This window comes from Aethalodelphis obliquidens, unplaced genomic scaffold (genome assembly GCF_003676395.1).
Source record: "Aethalodelphis obliquidens isolate GAN/ISIS:26980383/991018 unplaced genomic scaffold, ASM367639v1 scaffold6, whole genome shotgun sequence".
Taxonomy (NCBI): Eukaryota; Metazoa; Chordata; class Mammalia; order Artiodactyla; family Delphinidae; genus Aethalodelphis; species Aethalodelphis obliquidens.
In genome coordinates this window covers 33266956-33285664 of record NW_020837950.1, presented here as the reverse complement: position 1 = coordinate 33285664, position 18709 = coordinate 33266956, and the positions used below count along the sequence as shown (strand labels likewise).

General features: G+C 41.1%; 1 protein-coding gene and 1 long non-coding RNA gene across 15 annotated transcripts in view; one reads left to right on the top strand and one right to left on the bottom strand.

The window, feature by feature from the left end:
- LOC113618934 (uncharacterized) overlaps positions 1-18709 on the bottom strand; it is a 180923-nt gene that overhangs the window by 136951 nt on the left and 25263 nt on the right. The window lies entirely within an intron of this gene.
- CC2D2A (coiled-coil and C2 domain containing 2A) overlaps positions 1-18709 on the top strand; it is a 150944-nt gene that overhangs the window by 112998 nt on the left and 19237 nt on the right. For all 13 annotated transcript variants that reach the window (XR_003432200.1, XR_003432201.1, XM_027103324.1 and 10 more), the window contains 8 exons: positions 777-869; positions 1842-1933; positions 5334-5501; positions 8296-8401; positions 8589-8698; positions 9809-9905; positions 10848-10946; positions 13860-14036. Coding sequence is in view for 11 of the 13 variants with exons in the window: in XM_027103324.1 (XP_026959125.1) it covers positions 777-869; positions 1842-1933; positions 5334-5501; positions 8296-8401; positions 8589-8698; positions 9809-9905; positions 10848-10946; positions 13860-14036 (942 nt within the window). In the remaining 2 variants the exon portion in view is untranslated. The remainder of the gene's footprint in view (positions 1-776; positions 870-1841; positions 1934-5333; positions 5502-8295; positions 8402-8588; positions 8699-9808; positions 9906-10847; positions 10947-13859; positions 14037-18709) is intronic.

Sequence of the window (18709 nt, the reverse complement as noted above, 5' to 3'; positions counted from 1 at the left end):
GGCTTTCCTTGGTATGGTGACTTCATTTTCCCCCACTGTAGACAGATTTCTCTATTTGATCACTTGGTCACCAATATCATCCAAGTTCACATCTAGTAGCCTCAGCCAGGAGGGAGAGGTGTGTCCTCTTGTCCCGAGTTTAAAAATCTTGGGGACAACTTTTGAGCCACCCAGCCTGGGTTAGGGGCCACCCTGGGCATTCAGCTGTGACCCGGGAAGGAGTGAAGGGGAACATGGCATCTCCCTGGGGACCCCATGGAATTTTATTGATAGAAAAAAGAGAAAAGTGCAGTAGCCTAAGAAGACAAAGCCAAAGGCAGCCATTCCTCTCCTTCAAGTAGGTGCAAGTCAGCTGCAGCCAGACGCTATTTACTATTTCTATAATTGCTTTACTTGAAATATAAAAGGCAACATTTAAGCAGGGGCTTTGGCCCTGCTTAATTGTTTGGGTGAGCTTAGCATCTTGTTTGGGTGAGCTTAGCATCTTGAACTACAGCGACTCTACTACCTCTATTACTTTCTGCATGAACATTGTAACTTGTAATTAGAGATTTCTCTTCTACTTATAAGGCAGTTCAATCAAGTAACTCCAAATCATGGATACTGCATCAAAGATCAATTCTGAACCAAAAGTTCAGAAGGAACCAGAAGGAACATTTAGAGCCACAATTTGTGACTTAAACTACACGTGATAAATAATTCTCTGATCTCAAAAAGGGCATGAGAGAATACTGGTATTTTAAAATCATAAAAGTATGGCTTCCTTTTAATTTTAGGACTATGAGAAACGGTTACGAGACAGAAATGTAATTGAAACCAAAGACCACATAGATACCCACAGGGCCATAGTAGCCAAGTACCTCCAGCAGGTAAGGAAAACCATTTTAAACAGTCCTCATAGGGGAAAAATAGCCAACATCCTACGGTTGGAGGAGGGAGGTCTCTATTCCTAACCCCTGTAGGCTTATTTTCTCATAATTACAGATTAAATTTGATTAACAGCTATCTTCAACTCTGGAACATGGTTACTTGGTTCTCCTCTGTATTAGTTTGGACTCATGATTATAAGTGATAAAAATCCAATTTGAACTAGCTCAGGAACCAAGGGGAGTGTATTCGATGCAGAAACGCTGAAAACACTAGGATGTGTCTCAGTTTATTATCAGTGATTATCTTAAGAGGGGGTATGATTACAAGGGACTTAACTTTCTAAGTCATGATTTTTTTTTAATATTTGAATTTTTGCATCTTATTACCTTTGTAATAAAAAAAGAAGTTTTATAAATGACATACTAACTGCCCTTCTGCACTAGAAAGTCAAAATATCCTTTTGTCCTTCCTTCCTTTAATTTAACTTATAAGAAACGCCCAGTGGCTAGAGTACATTTTTCTCATCCGGTTGATCTACCCTGTAGCTCATGTATGAAAAAAAAAAAAAAAGAATATTTATGACATTTAAGAGGTCCTCTATTGAAAGAATAATTACATAGCAAGTCAGTTTGAATAGGGGAAGAACTTCAGAATCAGTTCTGAAGTGTGTGTGCTTCGAGACGGGTCCTACTTTTTGTAGTTGTTCATTCATTCATTCAGCTAAATTTTACGATCTTATCTGCCAGGAATTTTCCCAGGTCCTGAGAATACAGCAGAGAACAAAATAGAATCCCTCGGCCTTAGGGAGCTTATGCTAGTGAGGAAAGCTGGATGATTTACAATACGAAGAGGTCAGAGCTGCAGAGAAAAGTAAAGGTGGTCTGGAAACCTGCACTGAGGTGACATTAGAGCAGTGAAGTGTGCATTCATAGAACAGAAACATTTTAAATAAAACATATTTCTTTCCTCAGGTTAGAGAATCAGTGATAAATCGTTTTCTAATTGCAAAACACCATTTTCTTCTTTCGGATTTGGTAGTAGAAGAAGAAGTTCCCAATATCAGGTAAAAAAAAAAAAAGAGACCTTTTTTATTATTTCTTTTAAAATTATTTGTATTGTATTATATTAAAAATTTCATGTAAATATAATATTTTTATCAGTGTATGGTGTGCATTTGGGCCCCTAATAATACTGGAAACTGGTAAAGCCTGATTAATGCCTAATGTTACACTAGTTGGAGTTTTTCTGTTAGAACAAGTCACACAAGATCCTCTCCATCACATCCAGTGGACCCCATCTCACCTCCCAGCACCTCCAGGTGAACTTCACCAGTCTTGGCTATCTTCTCATTCCAGTCACATGAAGTTTTGACAGCATCCCCTCCAGCACATCATCCTCCTGCTTTCCTCGCCTCCCTATGCCGGGGTCTCCTTTATTCTCCCATCACAGGGCAGTGGGGGTGGCTGAGAACTTGCCCACTGAGATTCTGGGTGGCATGGAGAGGTCTGTTCCAGCACCACAGCTCGGAGACACAGAGCTGCCATGTGTTTGGTGAGGGGCAAAGGCAGCAGGGAACAATGGATATTTACATAGAAGTTGGGAATTGACTGTGTTTATTTGCTTGATTGTCTCCCTATCATTTAGAATAATCCTCAGATGGTCTCAACTCAGGTGGATGCATGAAAGATGAAAGAGAACTTTCTATACTGGTGGGCTTGCACAGTCTGTTAACTTCATGACCCTCCCTGTGATTAAATCTCTTGGTCTCCTGAAAAGGTCATTTCCTATGCATGTACTTCCTCTCCACCATCAAGTTGGCAAGGAGACAAAAAACTGTGCAATCCATGGCAGCCCCTTCTTTTGGCTTTGCCTCCATCCTCGTACAGAAGGGAGGCTGTGCCCACATAAATTCATGCAAACCCTCTCTCTTTATTCCAGGCCCAGAGTCCGGTCATTGAATGTTTGTTTGTTTGTTTTTCAGTCATGAAAATTACACTTTAGAATAGATGATGATTTTTCATGCTGTTTTTCCATTTCTTTTCTTTCTTTTTCTTTTTTCTGCTTTACTTTCTGCATTAAGTTCTGAAGGCTCGGGGTATGTTCTTCCTTCTTTTAATTCTGGTTTGTTCTTGGCTTTAAATTAAAATGTTTCTGTATATAATGGTCCCAGCCACCAAGATGCTCTCAAGCTGACTGTTAGGGAGGCAGCAAAGTCTCATGATAGGAGGCACCTCTCTGAGAGGGAGAAAGTATTGAGAAAAGAAGGGATGTACCATGTCATGACCCCCCGCAAAGGTTTCTCTCTGAGGTCCCCAAGTTTGGGTTAGGTAGCTGTCCTGGCAGAGGGATTAAGAAGATGGGCTGGAATTTGTAACAACGTGGATGGACCTTGAGGGCATTATGTTAAATGAGATGAGTCAGACAGAGAAAGACAAATACTATATGATTCTCACTTATACGTGGAATCTAAAAAAGCCAAACTAATAAAAACCGAGACTAGAATGTTAGTCAGTAGGGGCTGGGGGTGGGGGAAACTGGGGAGATGTTTAAGGGTACAAACCTGTAACCAGTAGATAAATCAGTCCTGGAGATCTAATGCACAGCATGGTGATTATAGTCAGCAATACTGATTATAAACTTCAGAGTTACTAAGAGACTAGATCTTAATAATTCTCACCACAAAAAAAGAAATAATAATTATGTGAAGCGATAGATAGAAGTGTTGGTTAATGCTACAGTGGTAACATATTGCCATATATAAATGTATCAAACCGAGACATTGTACACTTTAAACGTATACAGTGTTATATGTCAATTATATCTCAATTAAAGTAAAAAATAAATTAAAACATATAATAAATCAAAAAAAGAGATTTGCAAAAATGTAAAACAGTGTCACTCTCCTCGCACTCTTTGTTTTGGAAAGGATAGTTATTTTTCATAATTTTATATCATGTTAACATGTAATGGGCTTATTCTTGTCTTAAATGAGTTAATGAATAAATATATGTAAATGTTAAAAGAAGAAGCAGCTGGGCTGTGTAGTCAGGGTGATCTGATTTTGAACCCCAACTCCCTCTCCTCCTATTTAGCAAATTCTATCACCTCTTGGAGCCTCCAGTTTCTTCATATGAAAAATGGGATAAATATACTTGTAAGGATTAGAAATATTATACGTAAGGCACCTAGCACTCTGCTTGAACCAGAGAAGTGCTGGTAAATGGTGGTTCCTCTGCGCTCTGTGGGACAGAAGACCCTGGGAAGCAACTGGGAACAACAGCCCCCGGAAGCCCCTTGGAGCCATCGTCTCCCCGGCTGGCACGTGTCTCTTGGAAAGAGGGCTCCAGTCCAGCAGGCCACCTGGCCAGCTCTGATACCCACAGGGAAGTAGAGCAGCGTGAGCGCTGCCAGCCCGAGGCCAGCTCTGCACCGCTGGCTTTGTTCTGTGGCTCTCGGGCATAGTCATTAACGTCAGCTTCCTGATACGCAGTCACAGTTGTGTTTCTGTTTAGTCTCTGGGGCAGAATTAAGTTATTTTCTCCATGGCCCTTTCTCCCCCGTGATTCACTGCGTTGCTTTCATCTTCTAGGAAGTGTTAATGGAGGTCATCTCAGTGAGAGGAAGAGAGATGTGAGAGAAGGATCCCCCTGCTCCCCCTCCCTTCCTCCTGTCTCCACCCCCTCCCTTCTCCAACATAATCACTGGCATCATAATCATTGTCATCGTCCCAACAGTCACTATGTTAGGGCCTCTAATGCTAGACCAGTGCCAGGGTGCTCTGTATACACCTCCTCACAAAGTCCTCTCAACAACCCCATTTTACAGATGATGAAACAGAGACTTCAAGAGGTGAAATAATTTGCCCAAGGTGAGCAGGATTCACACCTAGTTTTGCCTAACTGCAGAGACTGAGGTACCCCTGGAAGGGCCTGAGAAGGCTGTAACCATCAGCTGCCCTGTGAATGCAGCAGGCTAATGAGGGCTCCAGGGGCCCAGGAGAGGGAGCCCCGCTTCGGGCTGATGCGGCTGGGCCTCTGGGGAAGGGGAAATACTGGCCCTGCAAAGTGGTGAAACTGCAACCGAGTGGGTGGATGAGGAGGGAGGTGGAAGGAGGCATTCAGCATGCAGGATTGGCATGAGTGAAAGCAGACAGTAGGAGAGCACAGGACGCGTTTGAGGGGCTGCTGGATAAGCAAGGCAGACAGCAAGCAGGAAGTACAGGGAGGGACCAGAACATGAATTTCATCCTCTGACTGGTAGCAGTTAAAATGAATATTAATAATCTACAGAGTGGGCTCTCCCCAATCTTGGGAGAACTTCTTGACAATTTCCACCCTCCTTAAAAAGACAAGGAGTTTTTCAGGGGCTTGTGAGGGACCTTGGGGCAGCATTTGGGAAGTTGTCTCAAGACTTTCCAGATCTTTCTTTTCCCTGGCATCCTAATCTTGTTCTGTAATCATTAGCATTTTGGGCCTGAGCCTTTTCAAGCTGGCAGAACAAAAACGACCACTGAGGCCAAGGAGAAAAGGTCGGAAGAAGGTGACAGCCCAAAACCTGTCTGATGGAGACATAAAGCTGCTGGTGAACGTTATCCGGGCTTACGACATTCCAGTGAGGAAGCCAACGACAAGGTGAGAGCCCTCTGAACAGCCCTGGGATGGAATGTGCAGGATCCAACCTCTTTAGAGCACGTTCACTCTCGTTTTTAACACAGTTGTTACTCTGTGGGGCCCGAGGGCAGGGATGGCGGGGAGGAAGAGGGTCCTTGATGAAGTCAGGGCCCTATTGGTTGCAAGTAACAGAACCAAATCAGTCAGTTTAGGGTAAAGAGGGGATTTATTGGGAATATCTCATAGAACTCAAGAACAAGAGGTACAGCCAAACTACATGGTAGAAGTAAAGATTAAAATGGGCTTCTTCAGAGGCCCCATTGTTCCTCTCGCTTGCTTCCCTCTGTGGGTTTGCTTTATTCTTCTCCATGTGATGGAAGTGGTCCATCCTGTCAGGGTACCACCCACCAGGTGTCAGCTTCCCAGGCGTGAATCTGAAGATCCTAACTTGGGTCAGGTGTTGATCCATGTCTAGTCACCTACAGTCAGAGAGGCAGGTCACAAGGACCTGTCCTGAAGATGGAGGACAGTTCTCAGAGAAGTGGGTGAGAGCTGGGCAGATACCCAAAAGGTATATATTCTAGATTCTGCAACATGTGTTTGAGCACAAAACTATGACTTCTCTTTTATCTGCTCAGAGAAGTGAATTATGTCTACTGTATTTCATTATATTGGGGCAATGGGGAGCCCCTCACCATAGGTAAGGTGAGGCAAAGTTTCTTATCCCCTTAGAGAACAGAGATGGAAGGACCAAGAATTACTTCTCTTTGCTGGTGCCCTTGTCAATGTCATGAGGGAAACTATAATTTAGTGTACATTCACCGTGTTCTAGGCACTATGCTAGGCACTTTCATTTATATTATTTCACTTACTTCTCGCTACTATTACTGTCTCCATTTTACAAAAGGGAAAATGGAAATGAAGGGAGTGTAAGTGGCTTGCCCAAGGTCATCCAGCTCTCTGATCTCAGAAGCACACCCTGCTAGCCTCTGGCATCTTTTGTCCCTAGGGTCTTCCCTTTAAATTATCCACCCCCTATTATTTTGCCCTACTTTATTTTTCTGCTGACTAACTCTTCCACCCATTACAGAACATCTGATCATCACCAGCTATTCTCAGTGTTTTGTTATATGTAAATGTCCATTTAAGCTCTTGAATCTGTGCCATAGCATTGCTTCCTTAAGCCACACAGCCCAACATTCATCTTGATTGCATTAAAGTTTAACTGTGGGGTGAAAAGCTGTTTTTTTTTAAAAGATATGTAGGTGTTTCTCTTATTTTTGGTTTCCATGAAGTTTTTTAAGAGTTAAACCATTTCATTCAAATAATTACAGGGAAGCATAGTTGATCCTATATGTTATACATTTCAGTGTAAACTCATCAAGTCAGTTCAAATATCAACTCTTGCACTAAACCCACGCAAATCTTAACCTCCTGCCCTTGCAACTAAACTAAATAGGATTGTTCAACTCCTTCTCTGCACTCTTATGGCCCATGCCCACCCCTCTAGTCTAACATATATCCCACTATATTGTGATTATTTGTTTATCTAGTTTGAGCCGAAGTTTATCTTATTTGCCTTTGCAGCCCCAGTGTCTAACACAGGGCCTAAAGTATAGTAGGTACTTAACAAGTGTTTGTGTAATAATGTAATTGACAGTGTTCCAAACAGGAAAAGGTTTTCTCTGGCCGCTGTTGTGTTAAATGTTCTACTTTCATTGCCTCATAGTTTGTCTGAAACCCTTTCTGTGAAAAGGTAAAACAGTCTGGTGGAAAAAGATAATTTGTACTTTGCTAAGCAAATGAATGTGAAATACTTGGCAAACCGTAAAATTCAAAACAAATAGGCAGGGGCTTCCCTGGTGGCACAGTGGTTAAGAATCTGCCTGCCAATGCAGGGGACACGGGTTCGAGCCCTGGTCCCGGAAGAGTCCACATGCCACAGAGCAACTAAGCCCGTGTGCCACAACTACTGAGCCTGTGCTCTAGAGCCCGCGAGCCACAACCACTGAAGCCCGTGCGCCCAAAGCCCGTGCTCTGCAACAAGAGAAGCCTCTGCAATGAGAAGCCCATGCACCGCAACAAAGAGCAGCCCCCGCGCCCTGCAACTAGAGAAAGCCCACACTCAGCAACAAAGACCCAATGCAGCCAAAAATAAATAAATAAAATAAATTTATAAAAAGAAAAACGAAAAACAAATATGCAAGTGGGTTGTTGGGATGAGGGGGAAGGTATCTGGGAGAGGATCTCTGGACATGACCTTCATTTCTCCCTTTAAGAATGGCAGCTCAAAAGGAAAAGAGGGCAAGACTCATAGATCCTAACTCAAGCTAGGAATCCCTGACCACCTTTCCCATTGATGCTTGGCAGGCCCAGAGAGAGATGTCTTACCTGGGATATATAGCTCGTGTTTACTGCAGAGTGCACGTTCAAAGAAAATACAGTGGGAAAGGACCAGAATTGGATGGAGGCAGGGCAGGCTGGTTAGGAAGCTCAGGATTCTGCTACCTGAGAGGGATTGAGGTTCTCAATTACGGGGGAAAAGGCACCCATGAGAGAGCAGAGAGAAGAGGTCCCTTTCCTCTATTCCAGCCAGACATGCAGGCCTATGGATGAAAGTTGGGAAGGCTCTCGTAATCACTAGGTGACTGAGGAGGACCAGAGCATGCAAAAAGACTTCTGAAGCATCAACAAGCTTAGAGAGTATGTCTGTCACCATAGCCACCAACACCATACATCTTTGGAGAAACCGTCTGCAAAGTATATAATTAGACTTTCCATGCCATTTATTTCTTTCATACATTTTCTCTCCTAGCAAATTCCAGCAGCCATCGAGATCTTCAAGGACTTTCAGCGAAAAGCATGCTGCTTCCCCAACCACACAAAGCGCAACCCACAGTGCTGACTACCCCCTCGGCCAGGTGAAATACCCCAGTGCTGGATCTCCACTTAGAATCTTGCCCCTTCTATTTTTAAGAATTGCCTAGAAAGTTCATAGTCTGTTTTCTGCCTTGTTTTCTTTGGAAACACACCATTTAGAAATATATTTTACCTCTGTTAGGATCAAAATAATTCTACTGTTACAGATTCTTTGCTCTTGATTTTAAGGTTTTAGTACGTCCTTTTGTAGAAGTTTCATTTCAGCGAACAATTTGCCATACAACTACAGCTGAAGGTCCAAACCCCAGCTGGAATGAAGAACTCGAACTTCCATTTAGGTAGGCATATTTTCCTCATTCTACAAGTGACTCCAATCAAGAATAAAATGGGAAAATATCCAACTTCCGAAACTTGGGTTCATTGTTGGGACACCCCACTCCTCTCCAGGCTCTGGCTTCTTACAGCCCAAGCTTCCCAGTCCCTCAATCCCACAGCCTCTACACTGTTTTTCTTTTCTTCCCCATCTCCCCAACTCTGGAAGCTGTAAGTAATTTTGAAGCTCCCTAGTTCCCATAAATTAAGCTTTCTCCCTCATCAGAAATACATAGGCATTTAAAATTTTTGATTAAATGATTTTACATATTTAAAAGACTCTTTATTTCAGATCTTGAAGCAACCCAGAAATTATCTAGTCTCGTGCTCTACTTTTATAGAAAATAAACTAAAACCTAAAGATGAAAGGTGACTTGCTTAATGCCAAATAGTAAATTAGAGACTGAGCAAGGGTTAGAACTAGTTAAGTCAGAAGGGAGAAACAGGTACCACTCTTAAACATAGTACAAGCAAAAAGAATGAGAAAAGTTAAAGGCAAATGCTCAGCACAACAGATGCAGTAGCCTGGTCTTGAGCCATGCCATGGAGAGGAGGCTTGGCTGGACTCAGAGCAGGTGATGTTATAAGAGATGAACCTCACCCCTACCTTGCTTTACTTATCTGTGGGGAAAGTGAGTGGGAAGCAGGGACCATCCAACCAGCCACATAACAACAGGTTTATGACCAGGGGATGGTCTGACAGAGAAGCACCTTCCAGAGCCCAGTTGCTTAGGAAGTCCACATACCAGCACCAGTATCAGCTGGAGACCTTGTATGTAGCCAGCTGGCTCCTTGCAGAGCTCACCATGGTTGGGAGATGATGTGAGACTCACCAGGACAAGCCAGCAAAAGGGTTTGTCTCTCTGCACGGAGCCTGCTGTCTACTGCCTTGCCATTTGAGTATAGGTACTACCTTAGAAGGTCTCCGTGCTAGAGAAATCCTTTAAATGAGACAACTGCCATTAGTCCTCCTATCTATGCTCATATTCAGGTATTTTTCCAGTTTGGACATTTGAGTACTCATTATTTCTCTTTTGCTCTTTTCATGCTCCCTGATCATGGGTGCCCATTTGCAGGGCCCCCAATGGGGATTACAGCACCACCAGTTTGCAGTCAGTGAAAGATGACGTGTTCATCAACATTTTTGATGAAGTTCTATATGATGTCTTAGAGGTAAGTTCACGTTTTTGAGAAAGATGTCTGTATTCATTTTCCTATCCTCTACCCATTGTGTTAAGTCCTGTCAGGGAGGAGAAAATTTCCCCTTACGCTTGTGTGTTCCTTTGGCTGGTGTAATAATTAAATTGACACAAGACAGATTAACAGGGGAAAAATAAACAACTTTTAATTTTATATGTACAAAGGTCTCATAGATATATGATCTAGGAAGTGACCAAAACAGACAGCTTTTATACCTTTTAGACAAAGAAACAATAAATTTGTGAAGAATTGACAAGACATAGATGTTTGGTTTGGGATAAATTAGTAAAGAAATAACAAGGTTTGTTTGTACAGCCTCCTCAGCCCTGGATTCCCTGTCTCTGGTGATAAGGATGTCTCTCTACCCCCAGGTGCAGGGAGGGCACCTTTCACACAGGAGATTTATTTCCCGCTTTCTGCAGACAAAGGAGGGTCAGAGTGTTTTTGCACCAGCTGCTTTTCAAGTAACTTGAATTCAAAGTAATCCATGTGCCACTTTGGCACATTTGGTGGCAGCCTGCCCTGAGCCCCATCAATCCCAAAATTTGGAATGTTTGAAACCTGACATGTATAAACGGGGAAAGAAAGAAGGGAGGAAGAGAACCAGTTTTTTTATTTTCAACTTGACTGTCTGCTATGATCCAGGAATTGTACTAGGGGCTTTTTATACATTGTCTTAATTTTAAAATACCCCTACAAAGTAGATTGTTAAATTCCCAATTTATTGATGAGGAAACTGAGGTTCAGAGAAGTTAAATGACTTTCCTAGGGTCACAGAACTATTAAGTGTCTTAACCAGAACGTGACTTAGATCTGTTTAACTTAAACCTACCGGGCTTTCAGCTAAAATCCTGCTGCTTTCCTACTTCCTATCCGGAGCTGTTAAACAATTATCACTTCCCACCCCTCCTTTAGGATGACCGTGAAAGAGGAAGTGGAATCCACACCCGTATTGAGAGACACTGGTTGGGATGTGTGAAAATTCCATTTAGCACGATATATTTCCAGGCAAGGGTAAGCATCAAAAGTAAGAATTTCACAGGAATAGGGAACTGCTCTATCCATCTTTCCTGTTAAAGGTTTTTTTGTGGAAGTATACCCTTAACACTGAGAGAACCTATGTGCAAGGCCACTATTGGAAAGATAAAAATCCCTATAGAAAGCCATTGATCTTCTGTCATATTTGCATGACTTATTAAAACATCTATCTTTCTTACAGTTAGTAGTTAATGTACAACTTTGCCAATCTGAGAATTTTTTAACTTTAAATGAAAGTGAAGAAGGTAGGACAAAGTAGAAACTTGTCAAAAATGACAAAAGTGGAGTGGATAGAAGCCTGAAAATAACTTGAAGAAAACAACCAGGCCAGTTGATGGCCCATTTTAATCAAGTGCTTTAATGTTTCCAGAGTCCTCACCATTTCAAAAATGAAAAATGGTTGGTAGCGACTTGCTCAACTAAAATACCATTCTTCAGAGTTTAACAATTTTGCTTAAGGGGATCCATTAGGTTAACAATTCTTGAATGGCATAGTAGCTCTAATCTGAGACAGTTAAAGATTCTGAAATGGCTTTAATATCCCAGTATTAAATCCATAGCAACAGGAGGCTTTGAGCCAAAGACTGTGTTAATCTCACACAGCTACAAGAGGAAACAGTTTAAATCCACGTGTGATGACCACATTAGAGCAAATGCTGCCTGGGTCATGGTCTCAAGCAAGGCCAAGAACAAAACTCAAGTATGAGAGGCTTGGATTGGTTGGAATTTCAAATCATTTGGAATTGCAATCCTCCCTAGACCAAAGGGACTGTCTACAGGTGATGCTGCAGCTATATGCGTGCCAAAAATTTTACATTTCCCTCTTCGAATAGATTTGAAATGAAAAAAATTTTAAAGAGCACATCATTTTGCAAATCAAACTGCCCATGTTATTCGACGTTACATTTGGAAGGGTACTCAGAAGTAATTACTCCAAACTCCTTCTTGATAAATGAATCTCCTTTACTATATCCTAGTAATACCCATACTCTCTAGAAGTAGGGACCTTACTGCCTCATAAGGTAGCTTGCTCTCTTTCCAATATCTCTGTCATAAATTTCCTCTTTAAACTATGCCATAACTAAATTCCTCCCTGGGACCCCCATTCATAGGTCCTGGTTTGGAGCTATACAAAACAAGGAGACTCCTAATTTGGTAATAATAGTAGGAATAACTATATTTATCAGGTGCATATTATTGATATATACCATTTCTAGCTAGTTTATATGTCACCTTAATTAAACCTCACAACAGCTCAATAGACATTATTATTCCCATTTTATAGATGAAAAAAACAGAAGCCTAGAAAGATAAGTAACTACTCAAATCCCAAAGTTTACAGCAGATCTGGGATTCAACTTTTACCAATTTCCAACATTTTACATTGGCTTATCCTTGAAGAAGGAGATTGGTAAAAGTAGAGAGACCTATTCAACTTCTGAGTTTATACCTCTCAATATTGCTTTTGAGAATGATTTTATCACATTTGTCATTTTAAATGTTTTGCCTGATTCCAAAGCTCATGCTCTTAAATGAACCGACAGGGCACATCTGACAATATCTGGAGACATTTTTTGGTTGTTGCAACTAGTAGGGGTGCAACTGGTATCTAGTGTATTGAGGCAGGAATGCTGCAAACACCCTACAATGCACAGGACAGCTCTCCATAACAAAGAGTTCTCCGGCCCCAAACATCAACAGTGCCCAGGGTGAGAGACTCTGTCTTAAATTCTTACACTTCAACTATTTGGAGACAGTGTCCATTCCCTCCTGGCTCATCTATCTGTCCTACAGACCAGATGTGCCCAGTTATTTCAGCTGTACTTTATACGGCACTGTATTTATATTCTTCTTCTCCTTGTACCCTCTCATCTGCCTGGGTACATACAGGCTTTGGGGGAACTCCACCAATGTAAAGAGGAAAATAAATAAGAGCTTCCTTCATTCCTCTCTAGAGGACATATTCACTGAAATAAAAATTGGATTCTCTGAAAATCTGTGAATTTCAAAGTCTAGCCCTGAGTAGTTTTGTAGTACTAGACAGTCTTCCATAAACTTACTGTTGCTTTGACTACAAAGGAGTAAGAACTTCTGCCTTTTTGAACCTCTGCATAATTTAGGTCATTTTATGTAAGAGGCTTGTAATTCGCTCAGCCTGCATTTATTGAGCACCTCCTGTGTATAAAAAACACTGTGGTATATTGGAGATGGATGACACAAAAAAGAGCACAATACAGATTCTATTTGCAAAGAACAATTATCTAAAAGAACATGATAAATACGCACACAACAGTAAAGTTTGGCAGAATGTGTCAATGCAATAGATGAAAGCAGCAAGTTGTATGTAAGGCTGGTGGAGAGAAAACAAATCACGAAGGAGATAATATCTGACCTGAGCCTTGAAAACTGATTAAAATTCTAAAAGGTGGAGATGGGAAGCTGAGGCATCCCAGAAAAGGGGACTGGCTGCCAGCTAACACTTACTGAGCACTTAGCACAGGACAGGCATTTTTCTTAGTGTTTTACATCTATTAATCCATTCAGCATACATAATTACCCTACAAAGTAGATACTATTATTATCTCCTTTTTACAAATGCACAAGCTGAGTCACTTTGAGTTTAGTTCAGGATTTGAACACAGGCAACCTAGTGTTGGAATCAACTTGCATAACTAGCACATGTTCCACTGAACCAAGCAAAGAAGGCAGGGAAAGAGAGAGCCCTTGCTGTGACAGCTTAAGGAGACAAGCCTGGAGAGACGGGTTGGGCCCTGAATACAGTCTGAGCAGTTTTTACTGAATTCATCAGATGATGAGGAGTTGACACTTACCTTTGAACTTCTGTTGGAAAATCACCAGGATGTTTACAGAACGGTATTTTCTTCACAGATTGATGGGACATTTAAAATCAATATTCCCCCAGTTCTTCTGGGCTACAGTAAGGAACGAAGTGTGATTATTGAGCGGGGTTTTGACGCTGTCCGAAGCCTGAGTGAAGGCTCCTACATCACCCTGTTCATTACCTTGGAGCCTCAGCTGGTTCCTGGGGAGTCGGTTCGAGAAAAGGTAACTGCGTACTCTCTGGAATTGCATGTCTGACGCGGACGAAACCTGAGGAATGCTTGCTAGGCCATGCTTTTATAAAATTGTACTCAATGGCACAAGCAGAGGTTTCCTTACTTCAGTATCCATTTATTACTCTTTTGGTTCGGACAGAATGAAGGTTAGAGAACAGCTGTGTGGGTCTGTACTTCATTGAGTCAATAATTAGGTCAATCAGCAATTTAAACTTTTAGCAAAGCAAAACAAATATAAACAGGCTCTACTTTTAGAAGAATTTTCTCATTGGTAGAAACTGAAATATGAAAGTAGAAAAGCAGATTGCTTTATTATCTTGACACTTACTGGCAAGCGTGCTGAAATGAATTTCTAAATCTGACCTCAAGTCCCTGGTCATGTTGTATATTGAATCAATTCATAGGATCATAAAACCAGGTGACCTTCAGGGGTCACCACAGTTTATTTCAGTGCCTTCGGACAGAAACAAGTAAGTGTATGCACAAGTACTCTAATTTTGTGCAGCTCTAGAGAAAAAGAATTTCTAGAACTTCTACTTGTTAGCAACTGTTTCCCAACCTTCAGAATTGGGAGATACTTTCTTAATGTAACATACTTGTGCAGCATTGATGCATACTGCCCTTATCAGACTTGGGAGAAAGATTGATCATGACCTCTTATTATTATAAACTAATACAGTAATGACAACCACCAACAACAACAACATGTGCTGAGTTGTCACTCTGTCCAGAGCACTCTGTCAGGCATTGACATGTGTCCTCTCTCTGAATACTCACAGTTGTCTTGTATGGTGGGTTTTCAACTAGGAGATGAGGAAAATGGGGCTGAACTGTCCAAGTTCACCCCGGGGAAGTAAATGGCAGCGCTAACAATTAAACATCTGTCTGACTTTAAGTCATATATATTCAACAAATATTTACTGAGCATCTTCTGTGTGACAGGCATTTTTTAGGCACTGGGAATATAGCTGCCTAAAAAAGCAAATAAAAATTCCAGATTGTTAACTACTAAGCTACACTGCCCAAATTATTATGCTGACTCTTTATCCACTGTAATTAAGACTCAGACAGAGATGAAAAAAAATGAGCACATTCCTCTGTTTCTTTTCCACTATTACAGTTTGGGTCACAGAGAAAAATACTATTTCCTATTTGCAAGGCATTTACAGGAAAACATGAAGGATTGTTGGAAAAACAAATCTATGAAATTCAAATTAACCTTATATGCTAGCCTTTGTCACTAAAGCTGTGACAAATATGTTCTCCAAAAATCATGTTAGAATATATACATTTCAAAATATTTCTAGGAAGGGAAACATGTTCGGAATGCTTTTCTTCATGTACAAACTCAAGAGAAAGTCAAAAAGCATGTTTACACAGAAAAATGCTCCCAGAGAAAAGATGATTTTGCTAGTTCTATGTATTCTTAACAGAAGCAAAAGCGGTCAGTTAGTACTCCACCTGGAGGTGAGTTTCCAAACCACGAGAGAGCAGTCTGTGACTGGGGCTGAAAAGCTGAAAAGCTGAAAACCAGAGGGGCCTTTGTACTTGGCCTTCTTCCCAGGCACTGACCTCCTCCTGCAGAAGTTTTAAGGGTCCTATGGCCTTCCTTCCTTAAAATGAGATATCAAGGCTGTCAGTGCTGCCTTTGGTGGCTTTTCACTGCCCCACTGTGGCTGTATGTGGCATTTTTCTCAGACCTCCAAAATGAGGGCGTAAGAAAAACCCCTGTGGAAGGCAGACTCTGCTGCTCCTTGATAAGGAAGACTTGTGCACTGACAGGATCCTGGCATCCTAAACACAAAGTGGCAGAAAGGAGAGAGAAGCTCTTGCCCTAAATAGTAGGGACCACAACCTGGAATTGTTTTTCCACTTAACAGCAACTGCCAGGATTAGCCCATTAGAGCCTCCCCTCCACTATCATCCCATGCTGAACCATTCCATATGATTTTTTAAAGATATTTACTCATGGAACTGTCTAAAAAATCAGTAGCAACTCCTGAAACTCTTAACATCCCCTACTTTACTCTGTCTTGATAAAAACAAAAGTTTTTTAAAATAGATTATGTCTGTTAATGAAGTCTTCCTCTTATTCCTTCTCTTTTTTCTTTCTTGCTTCTGATAGATGAGTGACATGCTTAAAAAGGTACCAAGCATTTTGTTTTACTATTCATCAGCCAATAGTTATTAGGCTTTAATTACCTGCTTCTGTCCTCTGCCACCTTATGGAAGCTGCTGGGTCCTAATGTATGTGTGATCCCTTGGCAATGAACTACAGATGTCTGCAGTTCATGAAGAATAACTACCTTTGTCTTTTGGCTCATTTCATTTTGTCAGAAAGTTTCTTATTTAGCTCTGAATCAGGAAGTCACATGTCTGAATGTCACCTGCATACTGGGAGCTACCTCCACTGTTTCCACGTCCGTAAAATCCATGAGCTGCTTCTTACAGAAACAGTGTGGCTGGGACAATTATTTCTGGTCAGTGGAGCTGCCACAGTGTAGGTATTCAAAGGGAAAATAAACCCATTCAGTTTTCTGTAAATATTTACATTAACCTAGAAGTTAAAGAATTGAGCCAATTAAGAATCTTCCAAATTTCATGTTGAATCAAATTGTGAATTTGTCAGTTCCATCTTTATTTGTTTCATAATAAACGACCCAAATCCTTTTCATATTTAACTTTTGCTTGGCACTTCTTAGATTACCAACATGGCATACTACCCTTAAATTACTGTTTCAATCCATTAAATGGCATCCTTGTGGTCTAAACAAGTATTAATGACCATTAATAGATACCTACTAAATGCTTACATTATGCATGCTCAGTGCAGAGAAGAACACAAAATGATTGAAACATGGGCCCTGCTCCCAAGAAGCACTAACTACAGAGTCAAAATCCACAGCAGAACATCCAGGTCCAAGAAAAAGTTTTATACATATTTTTTTCAATTTGGAAGCAGTCAGTACTGATTGAAGATTTTTACTGTTCTTTCTGGACACTGCCTATAGCTGCCTCTCTTTAATGCTTCCATAGCATATGGTGTCTATCCCTATAGGATCTCTGGTCAAGTGTTTCAAGCACCTGATGGCTTATTAATGTTCTCCTCCAGACTAGAAGTTTCTTGAGGGGTCTGTTTCATATACATTCATCCAGACTGCCTAGAACCCTTTAGACTTTCAGCAAACGTTTTTTAAATAATTGGATGCAGATGTAAATTAATGAGTTTAAAGGAAACAGGGATGACTTCAAAAGAGTGCTTTTCTTCACACCACCCTTGTTTCATAATTCTCAGTCTTTCTAAAGTTACAATTATTTATACCCTAGAGTCTGTATACATCCATACCAAAGTCTTGTAAGCTCACCTTTTTCATTTATTTATGTCTTCATCATAACACCTATTCGGTAGCTACCGTGTCTTGGCACTGTGCTGAGTAGGTGGTTATGATGACGACGATGATGATAATGTTAGGATTCAGATGTCAGGGCACATCCCATGAAGAATATACAGGAGGCTTTTGGAAATGCCTCCATCCTATCTATCCGCCACAACCGCTACCTCAATTTCTTAGGATACAGCAATCAAATTAGAAACAGGAGCCACAGTCCAGCTCCAATATAAGAGAAGCCAAGAACAATTCAGTATACTAGATCCTACTAAAAGTCATAAAAAAGTAATGGGATGTTCTCTGTGCTCTCATTCATTCATTCAACAACATTCGTTAAACACTTACCATGTGCCTACTATGTACTATGTACTATGTACTATGTGTGTAGTATCCTCGACACTGAAGGTAAAAAACTAGATCAAAACAAAATCCCTGACTTCAAGAATCTTACTTTATGAGGGAGACAGAGTAAACAAATATATCAGCAGTTTTAAATGCTAAAATAAGTAAAGCAGAGTATGAAGGGGATATCTAGATGTATTTCCCTCCTCGAAAACAAACAAACAAAACTTTCAAGCACTACCTAGAATGTAAATCTTACCTAAAAATTGATTTTCTAATAAAAGTTTGAGTTTGTCTTAAAATCCTTTGAAATCTAAGCAACCATACATACATTTTTATACTAAACAACAAAAACCTTGTAAAAACATTTAAATATCTGCTTTTTTCCATGCTACGTTTCAACAATGGCTTGAAGGAAAAAATGACACCCTATGTCCAGAGACAATTGAAATCTGTTTTGTTTCAGCTGCTTTGAGTTGGACATATATACACTACCAAACGTAAAATAGATAGCTAGTGGGAAGCAGCCACATAGCACAGGGAGATCAGCTCGGTGGTTTGTGACCACCTAGAGGGGTGGGATAGGGAGGGCGGCAGGAAGATGCAAGAGGGAGGAGATATGGGGATATATGTATATGTATAGCTGATTCACTTTGTTATAAAGCAGAAACTAACATACCATTGTTAAGCAATTATACTCCAATAAAGATGTTAAAAACAGGGGCTTCCCTGGTGGCACAGTGGTTGAGAGTCCACCTGCCGATGCAGGGGACACGGGTTCCTGCCCCGGTCCGGGAAGATCCCACATGCGGCGGAGCGGCTGGACCCGTGAGCCATGGCCGCTGAGCCTGCGCATCCGGAGCCTGTGCTCTGCAACGGCAGAGGCCACAACAGTGAGAGGCCCGTGTACAGCAAAAAAAAAAAAAAAAAA